Raw genomic sequence first — 16,857 nt, 5'->3', positions numbered from 1 at the left:
TTCTAGGTGTATTGTCGGTCTCATAACATCTTGCCAAAAGGACTACAGTTGCGAATTAGCCAGCTGGCTAAAACTGACACATTTACAGAAATCTTTATCAATGTCCTTTAAAAAAGGAAAAAACTGAAACTGAAGGGTTGAGCCAAATCTTGGGCGAAGTGAGACAGTCCTCGTACTCTGTCCTCAGTTCCACTGTAAGTGTATGTGTGTGTTTACGTTAAACCTTATACACTGTAACCTTATACACTGTACTTAAATAAATAACTTATTTGGAATTTACCCTTGTGTTTGCCATTTTATTGAAATTATGTTTTACGTTGCAGGAAATTACAGCAAATGGCTTTCTTTATTGCAAATATGGTGAGTTTGATAGCGAGTCTGTGTGTGAGGTGGCACTGGCAAGAGTGCAGCGGATGGCAGCAGCTCCCAGCATGCAGAGCGGCGCTGGCCTGCCTACATCGACAGTGGAGCATCTGGCCTCCCTGTTGGGGGTGCCGGCCTGCTACTGGTGCTCCCGTCTGTGTGTGTGGTGTGTGTGTGTGTGTGTGTGTGTGTGTCTGTGTATATTTGTGGCTTATTTTTGGAACACTACTCTCACTGATAATAAATATTTACTTATAATGTCTTTTATTTTATTTTAAATGCATTTCTTTTAATTATTATTATATATTTTACTAGACTTGGGAGAGCATATTGGGAGCATATTCATCAAAACTGCCCGTTTGTGGGTTTCCATAGTGACACATGGCGCGTGACAGGGTGCTGTGATGAAGTGTTGGCAGCAGACGGGACGGGTGTATAGTTACATCCAGGCCCGGGGCGATATGAACCTACCGGTAATTCATTAATGATAATCTCATCTGGAATTCTTTTCAGATGATCACATAATGCAAAAATCACCTGATAAATAATCCGACTGCTGTTCGTCGCATTGACCTGCGTGATAATGTAAAGTGTGACACCGAGCCAAAATGTGAGTTAATATGATCGTTGTTATTTAAAATGTTTAATTTAGATGAAAGAATAGTGTGCAATGACATCATCATGTCATCGTGATATGATCCCATTGAAAGATGTTAAACTATCATATAAAATTGTCGCCCAACCCTAGTGTTGTGTTGAGTAGGGATGGGCAAAACTCACAGAATTGCTATTCGATAGTCAGTGGGAACTATTCCATTACTTAAAAAATCCCACTTCTGTTAAATTTACATGCAATTTTTTACTTAATAGCAAACATGACATAATCAAAAGAGAGCTAGCTGAATTCTGTCATTGCAAACAGCTAGATATGTGCGAGTCACAGCAGGCTAACATTATTTCCAGGAACAAAAGCATTAATTATGAAAGTTACATTGTTGACAACAGCATTCATTCTGAACATTTCATCACTGATGATTGAAATGTGTGAACTTAGTGAAAAAACACGGCAAACGTACAAAACATTGCTGCTACCGTGTGACATCTCTGGTCTCTCTTTCTTCATATTTCTTTTCTGTTCCCCACATTCTAACTGACTGTTATGCTAGCTACCTGTACCTAGCATACCGTTGGTTCAGCGGTGTTAACAGTTAATAGGTTCCCCGCTCAATACACTACACAGTGTAGGTGCCGGTAAAAACAAGGGGAAAATATTTATTTTGAGACAAAACTATATTTGCGTAAACTAATGGATTTAAAAAAAAATATATATATATACGACTATTCTTATATTCGAAAATCAATGCCCATCCCTAGTGTGTGTGTGTTACCCACAGGTCCCTGTGCTGCTTCTTGTTCTGGTCCTTGGCCCTCTTGTCCTCCTCTTCCTGCAGCTTCTTGGCCACCTGCAGGTCTTGCTGCACCAGACGGCTCTTATGGACGTTAGACGCCAAGTGGCTCTCGACTGCAAACACAAACACACACCCCTCTTAGACGTTTACATTTAGTCATTTAGCCGACGCTTTTATCCAAAGCGACTTACAAGTTCTAGACGGTGTACACACACAGAGAGACCTTAAAGGACCTCCTCAGGTCAAGCGAGCTGAGGACACTTCACGAAGAGCCCCGTTTATTTTAGTGCCTCTTGTGCGTCACACTTTAGCAGAGAAAAAGAGCCGTGCGAGGTCAGCGGAGAGAGGAGTATATTTATAGAAACGCATCGATGTTTATAGAAAACACATCGTCGCCCGTCCGAGAGAGGAGAGTTGTTTATGATGTCTACTCCATCAAGGACAGAAAACAAAAACAACATCTTTCCAGTCTGGAGATGCACAGAGTGCGGCCTCAGTCACTGAGAAATGACTCCTTCACGACGCACGCCGCCGTTCCCAAGGCTGGGTGTCGGCACGTGCCGGGGCCATAACAGGCCATAAATCCCTGCGTGCTGACACACTCCCCGTCCCGTCCCGGGGCCACGCCGGGCGCATCAGTCACTCACTCAGCTCCGCTTCACCTGGCTATCGATCACGCTTCCTACCTTTGGTGCGAAAAGGAGCAAATTACATCCCACAATTTACTCCGGAGGGGCTCCATAAAGTTCCTGCTCCTAGATTGCCACGGAGGAAACGGGGGGGGGGGGGGGGGGGGGATGTGCGTCACGGACGCGGTGGGTTGATGATATAAAAAAAAAACCTGAGGGGTTGATATTGATTTTTATTCGGAAGACACACTGATCAATTGTGCAAGTTTTTACGACATCTCACGAGAAGAATTGAGGAGGAAATATGACGTCAAAGGGACGTCAAAGGGACGTCAAAAAGGACGAGAGACGTGGGGGCCTATCGCTCATCCGATGGCAGGTTGGTTAGACAGCAACACCGGTTCTCTCCTGAGGAAATTAAAGTCAAGCAAGAGGACTTTATGACACTCTTGATTTCTCTACAGACACAACATTGACGAGGTCCGCTATCGTTCTGATTCTAGCTCCTGACCTGGGGAAGAGTAGAGTGTGTAATCTCTGTTGGTTTACGGCCAACGGAGAGACAGCGCTCGTCCTCGGCGGCAATAAATATAGTGTCTATGACAGCAGTAAAACATAGGTTATATAGGGACGATCCAGGGATGGTAAATAAAACAAAAAGGCTCAATTTGTATACAACCCACTTTTAGTGGATTTGCAGGCCTATCAACCTTGAGGAAAGGCTTAGAGTGCACCTTGTCGAAGCACACAACCGATAATTATGGGATTTCAACACCACTCCACGCGTAACCATTACTGCTGTTCTCTAATGCAGCCGTCAAGTTTAAATACTCCAGACCAGCGGTACTCAAGACTTGGCCAATTCCACACTGACAAAAACACTCCGTTCCTCAACCATCAGGCTACTACCAATAGGTGATTTACAAGCTATGAAGAAGCATGATCATGTATTGCATGCTGTACCAGTACATACATATGGCAAAGTCACAAGCAGTGTATATTTTCCCCTGGTAATTCAAATGCCTCAAGTAGTAACCTAGCCTAAGTCCATGTGCCTAAGTCCATGTAGTCATAACAAAACAATTGTAGTGAAGTCGAATAGTAAATAGTAAATAAGCAAATAGGATAATTTAGTGGGCTACAGACAGCCTGATGACCACCAGGTCCACAGTTTAAGATTATCTTATCGTTAAGATTATTATAAGGTTATGATGTCCCACCCAAAGTTATCTCCAGTTTTTCTCAAGGAAATAACCACAGAAAATAAAATGTGTGAAAGCCTGAGCTTCATATCGTGTTATTATTATTATTATTATAGTATTATAGTGTCACACTCTCAATTCAAATAAAGTCAATTCAAGTCACGATCAGAGCCTAAACACATCAATCCAATACAGCAGATATAATTCAGCCCTATTAAAACCCTAACATTGACTTGGCTGCACGATTTTGGGAAATAATCTAATTGCGATTATTCTGACAGATATTGCGATTGCGATTTGCGATGCGATTATAACATATTTAAAAAAAAATTTACAAGAAGAATGTTGCTGCTTTCTGTAGTCGGGTCCCAACTGCAAAATTAATTTGATTTGATTTGATTTGATTTGATTTGATTTATACATGCACATTTATTATGTTCTTGTGTGATGTATCGCACATTTTATTGCTGTGTGATGTATTGCAAATGTTATTGCTGTCATCTTGGCCAGGTCTACCTTGCAAAGGAGATCTTGTATCTCAATGGGACTTCCTGGTTAAATTAATTAAAAAAAAAAAAAAAAAAAAAAAAAAGATTGCAGGCTTGGCGATTTGATAATTGCATCATTCCAAATCGCGATTTCGATTAAAAAACGATTAATCGTGCAGCCCTAGCAGATGTATGTTGTTTCCTCTGGCCCATCTCTTCTCTTAGCCCCTTACTGCATTCTCTCTTCCTCCATCTTGCAGTCTCATCCGGGCCCAGTCTGTGGAATGCTCTCCCTGATCAGAGAGCACCACAGACTTTTAAATGCTTTTAAAAAGGGCCTCAAAACACATCTTTTTAATAGAGCCTTTTGTTGATTTGTATCTAGTTTTAGCCCCACACATTTTATGTTTTACTCTTTTACTAGTTTTAGCCCTTCTTATTTTATATTATCTTACTAGTTTTAGTCTTCACATTTCATGTTCTTTTTACTCTTTTACTAGTTTTAGCCCTACTTACTTTAACTATCTTATTAGTTTATGTTCTTCTACACTGTAGCGCTTTGAGATTTGTTCCACAAATATAAAGCGCACCTACAAATGTAATATATTATTATTATTATTATTATTATTATTATTATTATAAGGTTGGCAGGCTCTGTCTACTCTATTTTGCTATTTTATTACTGTCTATTTTACAATTGATCTAACCATAAACAACAAAGAGGCCTATTGGGATGTTAGATCCTAAGATAAGATATAAGATATTCCTTTATTGATTCCCTTGGGGAAATTCAGGAATTTCCCCAATTTCAGGAAGCGCTTATGTGAAGAACTATGTGATTTAACCTAATGTTCTATTTTGATATACTTATTTTATGTCTGCACTTTATGCATTGCTCTTGATCTGCCAATTTTGTGCTCATTTTATGCCCTTCTCTCTTTTTTTTTTTTGCTGCTGTGAAGCACTTTGAGCTGCAATTCATGTATGAAAGGTGCTATACAAATAAGGTTTATTATTATTAATAATGCGTGCAAAACACAAGCTCTCTCTCAATACCCACCCCACCCGCTCGCCCTTTATATTAAACGGAAATCTGTTTAAGCAACACCTTGTATGATTGGTCGAACTCCTCTTCTTTCTTTTTTGTCTTTAGACGTTCGTTGGTGTAGACTTGAGTAACGTTGCTGCACAATTGGTCAAACTCACAAGATGTCGCCAGCTTTTTGCATATTTCTGAGTGACAAAGGGTACCAGCATACTTTGATGTCAAAATGCTTACAGGTTGGCAGGTCTGGATTTGGGACGGTTCTTCTTCAGTTCAAGACAAATAAAAACCGTAGGTTGGGACCATTTGGGGACCAAATATGTTGAAGCTCTGAGAGACTGACCTGTACCCTTAATGACATCGTCGAGGTGACACAGCTCTGAGAGACTGACCTGTACCCTTAATGACATCGTCGAGGTGACACAGCTCTGAGAGACTGACCTGTACCCTTAATGACATCGTCGAGGTGACACAGCTCTGAGAGAGACCCTGTACCCTTAATGACATCGTCGAGATGACACAGCCATGGGAAGGGTTTTGCACGCAACATTTACTCAGGATTTAAAAAGAGAAAGTCAGAGAAAACACGAGATGGCAGCGTGTTTAGGGGACATCTGGGTGACCTTTAGGGTCAACGGTGAGACCAACAGATAAGCAGCTGAAGACAGATGAGTCAGTGTGGCAGCTGAGGAGACAGGGCAGGGCCATGGGCAGACCTTCATAGAGTTCAGGACAAAGGCTAGGCCAGGCCAAGTGCGCCCCCAAACCAAATCCATCACAGCCAAATCGGAGCCTAATCCGCACTGAGATTATCACTGGGTGACATCTGCCTCTCTTCCTAGTCTGTCATTTTATCAATCACGATCCTCTCTCTCGCCCTCCCTCCCTCTCCCTCTCCGCACGTTTTTTTTCTTGACGTGCGGAGAGGGAGATTAATAAAGTACAACGTGACTCAACTCGACTCCTCTGACGCACGATAAAAACATTTGATGGTTTGTGTTATTTAATGGGAATGCAGTGGGGTGGCAGCGCGTGAGGTAGTCTGGCCCGCTACGGAGCCATTTCATAATTGCTTTGACGCAGGTACGACGACAACACCGAGGACACATTCACCTCCAATCAGAGGACGTGGCACCTGGCCACGGCACCGTGCGCCTGCCCTGCGTCACTACATGGGCCGTTTGTGTGACGTCATGCTATTATTAAATAGCTTAATATTTGTTTACATCATACATCATACGTTTGACCTCCCGAATGACAGGCAAGACAAAGAATTATTTTATGACCACTGTAAACAGCTATTTCACTTTCCAATCTGAAAAGATCAGATCCATGTTGTACAGTCTCATGTCCGTACATGTCTGTCTCTCTCTGTGCATCGTCTAATTCCTCCATACAGTGGGTACTGCTCTGTCTCTGTAAACAGTGTCAGTGAACAGGGCTCTTCCTCCCGTGGGCGTCTTAAATCATCTCGTACCGCTCTGGAATCTGGATAGCTCATCACAGCTGCAATCAGTCTCTCTTCCATCTTCACAGTTTCTCACAGCTAGAATGCTACATGACTAGAACGCTACACGACTAGAACGCTACACGACTAGAACGCTACACAGCTAGAATGATATACAGCTAGAATGCTACACAGCTAGAATGATATACAGCTACAATGCTACACAGCTAGAACGCTACACAGTCAGCTAGCATGGTAAATAATAGGAATACGGTTCCTCTTCCCATGGGCGTCTTCCACTCTGATCCCCAGGTTACATGATTGGCCAATGCAGCGTGGGGAGGGGGTTGCGTTATGGCAAACGTTTATTCTAGTTCTGCTTTCTCGCTGCTCGCCGATACGTTTGTTTTTTGGCCAAGCCATGCGGCAACAAATGTGAAAGCCCAAATGCACTGCGCCCATTCAAAAGGATGTGAAAACTTGTTTTTCCTGCATTCTCTGGTTAGAAGTGAATGCGCTCTACGGTGCATGAAGCACACTCTCGAGAAACAGGAATGGGCCGAAACTGTCTGAATTGTATCCTCTTGATTACAACAGGACTCATCAAAGGGAACCAAGCCTTTCCTCGACCTAGTGAAGAGATCGCAGTGTTGACGACCCTGTCCCAACAGAGAAATCATTCAGGGACAGCCCAGACAACCATTGGGATTAAGCGGTTGGAGCTGATCTCAGTTCAGTGGTGTGGTGTTAACCGTAGTCTACTCACTCTCTTGTTCCTGGAGGTTGTGCGCCAGGCAGTGGTCTTCCAGCACCGCAAAGTCTCTGCACACTGTGGAAAGGAGACAGACACAAGGTTAAGACTGAAGTGTTAAGACTGGTTAAGACTGAAGTATTAAGACTATTAAGAACAATAATCCTGGGTAATTTGACAACAAATACTCTTGATTTTAACTGAGGGTACTGGGCCATCTGGGTTTGGATAAAGGCTAGACATGATTCTTACACACAGGATAACCAAATCAGGAAAGGTTTATTTTATTTGAAAAAACATGAAGTGAAACTATTGTTCAGTATGCATCCTCATTCCGCCAGGAAACTAGCCTAGCCTAAATAAAGTTTGATGTTTTTCGTAAGACTCAATGCCCCAGAATGAAATTGCATAAGAGGGCTCAGTAACACAAACAAACTAGATCTGCGTTTGAGCCAGTTGTTGACTGAGGCCTATTACTGACTAATGATTTACTGACTAATTACTCTCCACACACAAGCATACATGAGCACACACACAACACACACACTGTACACGCTCACACACTAGCAGCCACTTTAACATGAGCGCACACACACACACACACACACTCATGATGATGCTGCACACGCTCACACTTTTTTTTTTATCCACTTTTTCTCCCATTTTTCTATATTTTCTCCCATCCCAATTTCGTATCATCCAATTCAACCCCCCCCCCCCCTGTCACAAACGCTGTTTCTTGCCTCCCACAAGCCGGCTGCAATGTGGACTAAGTCATACATAGCACAAGTCCCCTCCGGTACTTGAGGTAACAGCAGTCGCATCTTTTCACCTGCGCAGCTCGATCCCTCAGTGGCGAGGAGTAACGCGTGGGAGGCTCACGCTGCCCCCAACACTTCCTGATTCTACTGCGCAGGCGCACCAACCGACCTGTAGGAGTCGCTGTCCACAACGCCCGATCCCCACCCATCAGTTTCCCACCCCCTAATACGGCCAATGTGTATTAGTATGAACGACCAGCTAAACTGAAAGCAATGTGGAGCGAACAGGCGAGCCCAGCGTCTCCGCATTCGTGGCGAGCGCCTTGCCCACTACGCCACGTAGCCGCCCATTGCACACGCTCACACTTATGGTCACTTTACAAAAGGAAAGGTCACTTTAAGAATAGTATAGTATAACTTGAGATTGTATAATATAGCATGTATAACAGTGTACATAAAGACCCAGTGCCTCATGCGAAGCTAACAGTGTATTGCACTACCACAGGACCTAGCATGTCCTTCCATGCTCTGTAAATAACTCATGTACATATACCAATATGCCCTACTTTGTTTATTTGTTTTATTGCACAATGTCGTTCTATTGGATTCTTATTATATATTACTATTGTATTATGCACATCGTTGCGGGCAAGACCCCCCGCATTTCATTGTATACTTGTATGCCGTGACAAATAAAACTCTTGACTTGACTTGATGGGACAGTGCTTAGAAAAAGGATGAGTTACTGTGGAGGACCAAAGAGGATATGTGTAATGGGCTTAACGGGTGGATGTTTCTCTCACACTCACACACACCCACACCCACACCTCAGATAGCGGCAGTGTCTTGGCACTCGCTGCCAATCAGAACCCAATGAGAAAGACAAGCAGCATAAATTATGCAAGCCCAGGAAGAAAATATAGGTCCATAAACAGTTGCTCTGACAGCGACAGCGATTAAGGCTGAATGATGACAAATATGTGCACGAGAATTACACTTTTTAAACATTACACCGTATTTTATCTATTTATTCTTTCACATTTGCACAACCTCTTCTACCTCATGTTTGTACATTTTAGTTTTGTATATTTTGTAGTGTTTGGTCTTTTACTGTATGAAGCACAATCTCAGGAGGGTCATACAGAATCAAGCATTTCACTTTCACATTCTCAAACGGACTTGCGTGAAAGTTACCAAGGAATTCCTTCATAACTCGATTTACGAACTTATTCGGCATTCTCGAACGGCTTCGTATTGTAAATTCGTTGTAAGATTTAGGAACTCAAAAAGGCAGTTGTAAATCGGACGCAAGTCGGACAGACCGGTGTGCGCCCGTATTTTCAAAAGCTGTCTTTGGGAGAAGTCCTTGGGGATTGTGTCACTTCGATTCTACAGAAATATGTGGAATTAAACTATTATAATGATAATAAATGATTATTTATGTCTCGATGTATTGGCATGCACCCGAGTTTATAACAGCTGTCTGTGGGAGAAGTCCTTGGGGATTGCGTCACTTCAATTGTAGACATCCGCGGAATTAAATAATTATAATGATAATAAATACGACAATATGTGTATCATTAACAATCACGTTTTACATATAGTCATGACTTAACGAACCATGTCCGAAAATAATAATCAATAAATAAGAACTGAACCCAATCGTGTGGATGTAGCTATAGTGGACTAGACTCACTGATATTATTTATTGTTGGTTTTATTTGTATTTTTTGACATTGCTGAAGAAACATTCCAACAAGCGCTTCCATCACCCCCGCGACCCTCTCCTGGCTGTCCAGCATCGCCTGGATCATGTTGCCATGGGCACGCGTGGCACTGCTAGTGGACGGTCAGGCTGCCCTCCGTCCACCAGCAGTGCCCCTCAGCCCCCCCGTCCACAAGCGATGCCCCCGGCCCAACATTCCACTGCTCATCTTGCCCTGACAACAGACTGCTGTCGAAGTCCGACAGCGATTAATTGCATGGATGAATAAAGCCTTTTAAACACGGATTTGATTTACTTGATGTTGTCACTATTATTAAATAGATAGTTTACAATTTCTCTCAAGAACTAAACACATCACTTCAGTAATATGTCAGAGAATACGCGTGGCAGCGCTGGTGGACGAGGGGCAACAAATTTGATTATTCAAATGTATTGTCATCATACAGCAAGTACACCCGCTGCCACCCGTCCACCAGCGGTGCCACACGTGCCCGTGGCAACACGGTCCAGGCGATGCTGGACAGCCAGGAGAGGGTTGCTAACAGCCTGGAGAGGGTCGCTAAAGGCCCTCCCATAGTCGAGCAGACTGTACACAGAGCAACTCTGCGGAGGTCCGCGCGGACTCTTTGAGCTTTTGATCTCAGCGGACGTCCGCGCGTCAGAAAATAGGAGCTTCGCACTTTGGACTCTGCTGTGGGTCTGCTTTGACTCCCTTTGAGTCCGCGCGGACCTCCGCGGAGTTGCTCTGTGTACAGTCTGCTCGACTATGGGAGGGCCTTGCCCTTAACAGCCTGGAGAGGGTCGCCATTGTCGCCAACAGCCTGGAGAGGTTCGCTAACAGACAGGAGAGTACCGTGGTGGTGATGGAAGCGTTTGCGGCCATCCTGGCCCAAATAAAACGCACAATTACTCAGTAGTATTATATATTTTATACCCAGTTTAATCACCTGGGCATTGTATGTTACAATTGCACTTTACTGTTACATTTGCACTCTGGTTGGATGTTGTATTATAATTATAATATAATTGTGCTGTATAATGACAATAAATTTGAATCTAATCTCATTTTGAGATCAGTCGCAAATCGCTTCCGTGCCACCTGTTGAATGGGTCAATACTCAGCACGGTGCAGATGCAATGCTGACCCTCTCGCTGTTTTGCACATGCCTCCTTCACCTTATAAGGAGTTGGCGGGGCGTGCCTGTATGCAAATTCGGGTGTACAAGAAGAAGAACGTGCTTCCAATTTAAGAATGAGTGACGTTGTTCATTCATGGAAACCCAGCTGTGATGATTTTGGCCACTTACGGAGACCGTTTCACACGTTCAGGAACCCAGAGGATTTTTGTAAATTTGTTAGTATAAACTTTTTACCTAGATATTTACAAAAGGTACTTACGAACATGTTCGAGATTGAGGACCAATGTTTTTTTTTTTTTTTTTACATATATGTAACAAACAAAACTTAAAACTGTGAAGTGACGACGCGATGACGTCAACATGATAATCACAGAAGCATGGGGTTAGCCTCTTGTCACTACTTAGCCTCCTGAAACCCCGACACGCAAAGGAGGGAGAAAGCACTGTGTAAATCCGTCCGACAGCAGGGCTTATAGAGAGCGGGCCTCTGTCTTAAAAACCTGTCTGCATCGACACACATCCCATTGAATTGATTTGCTGAAGCAGATATAGGGGACGACTGGATCTGCCATCAGGCACTAAACCTCCATCAGTCTAAAAGCGCTGACAGGTCTACAACAGCGCAGCCAGGGGAACGTAATCACAGCTACAGCTGAACTGTAGGCAACGTTATGATGACATCTGTTTCATACAGTACACTGTATAAAATAGGTTTTAACACCCTTCTGTTTAGCATAGCCTATCAATCTAGAACGTTAGTGGCTTTGTCTTTGTGCAAAAATAGGATGGAAATCATTCAAAAGGTAAAAAAATTATATAAAGCCATAATTATATGTAATTATCCATGTTCCAATGTGCTGCTGGTAAAGTGGCTGGACAGCGCTTGATGTCCTAATTCAACAGGGTTAAAATATGGTTGCAGTCTTGGCATGAATCCTCTGAAAAGACCAAGTTATTCCCATTGGCTATAGGCACATTAAAGATTGCTTTAAGGTTGAGCACATTTAACATTGCCTTAAGGCTACAATTTATCTCAGTATTTACTACTCTCGTTCCAGTTTTCATTAAAACATGAAGCAGCCTACTGCCTAGCCACCCTCCATAACCTCGCAGTGAGGCTCTCCCAGAGATTACCTCACCCATATATACATAATTAAAAACGAAGAGCAGGGCACAACGGTGCCGTTTGTGTGTATTATTAGTGTATATGAGAGAGGGTTCTGCAGAGAGAGTTAACTAAAACATGTAACAGTAACAGAAACTCTTGCATATCTTCCTGGACATTTTACATCTACATTTTCCATTTTTACTGTACATTTTGCTGAATATTTTAGAATGTATATACATATTTTAGAATGTATATCCTAATATCCTTAACTGTATTTTTATTCTTATTTTCGATTTTTGACAACCTAAATGTTTATTGTGAGCGATATGTAGTGCTGAATGTCCCTCTGGATTAATAAAGTACTTCTATTCTATTCTATGTGACGATGACACGGTTGTTGATGTAGTGGAAAGAGCGGCAGCTCCTCAGAGTTGGCCTCGGCCCTACAAGCGGAGAAGCGGGAGGCTGAGGTAGACCAGATGAAAGGATGACTGATGAATGAGAGGGAGGAACAGATGCAGAAGAGAAGAGAGGAGGGGCACCCCCCCTCTCAGACAAATACAGGATTTAATTAGCACCATGTTTTTTCACTCATATGCCTAATGTCTTTATGTAAGAATAGGGATGCACCAATACAGAATTTAAAATTGAATTTTCCCAATACCAGGAAACGCGTCTTTATATGCCAGAAATCAAAGCAATGTGACTTGATTTGCTGCTCTTTTTTCCCCACCTTAACTCTCTCTAATGGAGAAAATGTATATCTCAATATTTTTTGTCGAAGACGCTAAAATGATGGTCCATGTCTATACTGTTCATTAAAAGTAATGGATCAGATCGGTACTCACTCAGGTATTGGTATCAGGACTGAAAAAGTCAGATCGGTGCGTCCCTATGCAAGAAACCTGAGCCTTTAGTCTGGTTATAATACTACTGGACTTGCAGATCTTGACTTTAGTCTGGTTAATACTACTGGACTTGCAGAGCTTGGCTTTAGTCTGGTTAATACTACTGGACTTGCAGAGCTTGACTTTAGTCTGGTTAATACTGGACTTGCAGAGCTTGGCTTTAGTCTGGTTAATACTACTGGACTTGCAGAGCTTGGCTTTAGTCTGGTTAATACTACTGGACTTGCAGAGCTTGACTTTAGTCTGGTTAATACTACTGGACTTGCAGAGCTTGACTTTAGTCTGGTTAATACTACTGGACTTGCAGAGCTTGACTTTAGTCTGGTTAATACTACTGGACTTGCAGAGCTTGGCTTTAGTCTGGTTAATACTACTGGACTTGCAGAGCTTGACTTTAGTCTGGTTAATACTACTGGACTTGCAGAGCTTGACTTTAGTCTGGTTAATACTACTGGACTTGCAGAGCTTGGCTTTAGTCTGGTTAATACTACTGGACTTGCAGAGCTTGACTTTAGTCTGGTTAATACTACTGGACTTGCAGAGCTTGACTTTAGTCTGGTTAATACTACTGGACTTGCAGATCTTGACTTTAGTCTGGTTAATACTACTGGACTTGCAGAGCTTGGCTTTAGTCTGGTTAATACTACTGGACTTGCAGAGCTTGGCTTTAGTCTGGTTAATACTACTGGACTTGCAGAACTTGGCTTTAGTCTGGTTAATACTACTGGACTTGCAGAGCTTGGCTTTAGTCTGGTTAATACTACTGGACTTGCAGAGCTTGGCTTTAGTCTGGTTAATACTACTGGACTTGCAGAGCTTGGCTTTAGTCTGGTTAATACTACTGGACTTGCAGAGCTTGCCTAACAACGTAGGCTTGCTTAGCAATTCAAGCCGGACACAAATTCCGGTCAAATTCCAGACACAAATTCAAGTCAAGGGTTAGGCTAAAATGTCTCTCTTTGTCATCTATGCCTATGAAGTGGGAAAATAAGCTCCAAGTGTGAGGGGGGGAAGCTGACGTCTCCAACAACTCTCTGTCATCCCTGGAGACGGGCACGTTCCATGCACTCTTCCAGACCAGCATCCAATACATTCCATTCCATTTAGCAGCTGTTTCCCACTCACAGGAAGAGGCCTTGCTTTCCATCGACAAAGAGATAGCAGCCCATCCAAAACCCGGCTCCAAAGGATGTCTTAAGTGGCAATGCAGAGCTGCAGAGTCTGGGCCAAGATATGAGTAGATAGAAGATAGGGAATGGTAGCCTACTGTGTAGACTCAAAAGTACTTGTCAACAGACCAAGGGCAAACTACAGATTGGTTGAGATGAATGTCAATACAGTTGTACCATACACACACACACACACCATACATCATATGTGACAAATAAACCAAAACTTGAAACTTAGAACACAGTTCTGATGTAAACAAGACAAACGTCTTTCTTTGGTCTGCATCCCCTTAACAATTGTATGTATTGAGCCGTACTGTATTGTACCCATTCTGCAATCTGTTAAATAAAGTTTTCATTCATTCATTCATTCATTCATTCACTGGAACCTCATTCAGTGAGTGTCTATGCTGCACCTTGGCCACAGTTCCTGGGGCTAAACCACGCCAGCATTTACATGTGATCATCTGTAGCAGTTTAACAAGCCACATGATTGATTGATTGAAAACTTTATTAACAGATTGCAGAATGGGTACAATACAGTACAGCTCAATACACACAATTGTTAAGGGGATGCAGACCAGAGAAAGACTTTCGTCTTGTTTACATCAGGGTCCCCCATTTTCAATTCATCAGGAACATCATTCATGATGACTAGAACACAACTGAATGCAACGTTCGGGTTAATCGGCTATAATGGAATAATGGCATTGTTGGTCACCAAGGGTTAACGTTAGCCACAATGACAACAACAGCCCTAATCCAGTGTAGGGCTGCTGTGCTGTCGGCGCAAACTAGCAAGGTTTGATAGCTAACACAGTGACACCTGTGTTCATACATTCATATACAATTCAATAACAAGTTAGCTCAGGACGTAAATAAAACGTGCTATAGTAGTATGCAGGATAGCTAAAGTTAGTTTGATCAGATGTTAGCTAACAAACACACATTACCCTCTTTTACTCCAGGCAGATTATTCTTGTCGATGCTAAATGCAGCCATGTTCGTGATGATAATGTGTCAAAAAAAATCGTTCGCGTTGAATTACACTTCCGAGTTCTTCCGAAGGTCGCCCCGGTATTCTCTGATTGATCGCCTTTTTACTCATAAACCCGATTGATGGTTCATGTGCTGCTGGGTGCCCCTTTTTTGTTTTATTGGTATCGGTAACGACCTGTCGACCGTCTCTAGTTGTAGCCTAGCAGCAGCTGCTCCACTCGAGCTAGTAGCATCCCTCCCACTGACCCTCCCTTCCTCTCTCCCTGCGACCATTGCACTTCCGCGTTACATGGAGCTCGTGAGACCACTGCACTTCCGCGTTACATGGAGCTCGTGAGGGGGAGGGCGGAGGGGGAATATAATTGTTAGACTAGAAGTCTTTATTTGTCATGCAGTTTAACACACACACGCGAGATGGGCGACCCACAGGAACACACACACACATGCACTGAGTCGCCGATGAAATGTCTCTCTGCACTTTTCCCATCCCGTTGTCCTTCCCCCCATGGGCAGCCGGGAGCAGATAGGGCGTCAACGTGAGCCGCGCCCCGGGGTCCAATCCAAGTGCTCCTGTCCGTCTTCGTCAAGGACGCCACAGCGTTAGCGATCTGTTGTGCATGTTTTTCCATTGGGTTTATCTTATCGGGGGGGAAACCCTTGCGAGCACGGGGAGAACATGCAAACTCCACACAGAAAGGCCTGGGAGATACCCCACCTGAGTACCTGGCATCATGGAAACCTGGTCCCCAAGTGGGAATCGAACCCTGGACCTTCTTGCTGTGAGGCGACAGTGTTAACCACTACACCACCGTGCCGAATAGATTGATTGATTGAAAACTTTATTAACAGATTGCAGAATGGGTACAATACAGTACAGCTCAATACACACAATTGTTAAGGGGATGCAGACCAGAGAAAGACTTTCGTCTTGTTTACATCATTTTCAATTCATCAGGACATATATGACATACATGACATACAGATACACAGTACTTTTACAGATTCATTTATGACATACCAGATTTGCAAATACAGTGCTGTTTGTGATACAAAAAGAGTCCAGAAAAGAGAGTATACATTTGACGTAAAAACTGGAAGGGGTGAAAGAAGCGTGTGGGGGTAAAATGAATGAATGTTGATTAGAGCGCATGTGGATATAATGAATGCATGATGATTGGAGTACGGCTAGCTGGGTAGGGCGTTCCACATAATTGTGGCATAATTGCGAAACGTGTTTAGTCCTTTGTTTGAGCCGAATCTGGGTTGAACGTGATTTGTGGAACTCCCTCTGGTGTTGTGGTCGGGGTATTCACTGACCTTTGGGAAGTATTTCGACATGTAGGGCCTACATGGATATATTAGTGGTGTAGTAGTGTATCTTGTAGACCAGGCCCATCCCAGGCCCAGGTCATCCCTGTTTCACCCCCAGTCTAGAAACGAATGCCTCTTGGAGTCTTTTTGGGCTCAAAATGTTTTATTTGACTAATGTCATATTAGGGAAAGAATCGGCCGTGCCATACTGTCTGCATTTATCCGGACTCGCACTAACACACACATAGTAACACACACGCACACACACGCACGCACGCATGCACACACACACGCACACACACACACACACAGTCACACACACGCACGCACACACACACACACAGACGCACACACACACACACACACACGCACACAGTCACACACACACACACACATACCGAC

General features: G+C 43.2%; 1 protein-coding gene across 3 annotated transcripts in view; it reads right to left on the bottom strand.

Annotated features, from left to right (window-relative positions):
- The window catches only part of ccdc50a (coiled-coil domain containing 50a), a 36,466-nt gene extending 21,096 nt beyond the window's left edge, over positions 1-15,370 (bottom strand). For all 3 annotated transcript variants that reach the window (XM_084308803.1, XM_084308801.1, XM_084308802.1), the window contains exons 1-3: positions 15,099-15,370; positions 7,350-7,412; positions 1,756-1,885 (exon numbers count right to left, since the gene is read on the bottom strand). In XM_084308803.1, the coding sequence (XP_084164929.1) occupies positions 1,756-1,885; positions 7,350-7,412; positions 15,099-15,147 (242 nt within the window). In that variant the 5' untranslated portion in view covers positions 15,148-15,370. The remainder of the gene's footprint in view (positions 1-1,755; positions 1,886-7,349; positions 7,413-15,098) is intronic.
- Positions 15,371-16,857: the final 1,487 nt, after the last annotated feature.

The sequence above is a fragment of the Notolepis coatsorum genome, assembly GCF_963971535.1.
Source record: "Notolepis coatsorum genome assembly, chromosome: 2".
Classification (NCBI taxonomy): Eukaryota; Metazoa; Chordata; class Actinopteri; order Aulopiformes; family Paralepididae; genus Notolepis; species Notolepis coatsorum.
The sequence above is the reverse complement of the archived record's forward strand: the minus strand, read 5'-3'. Positions and strand labels throughout refer to the sequence as shown.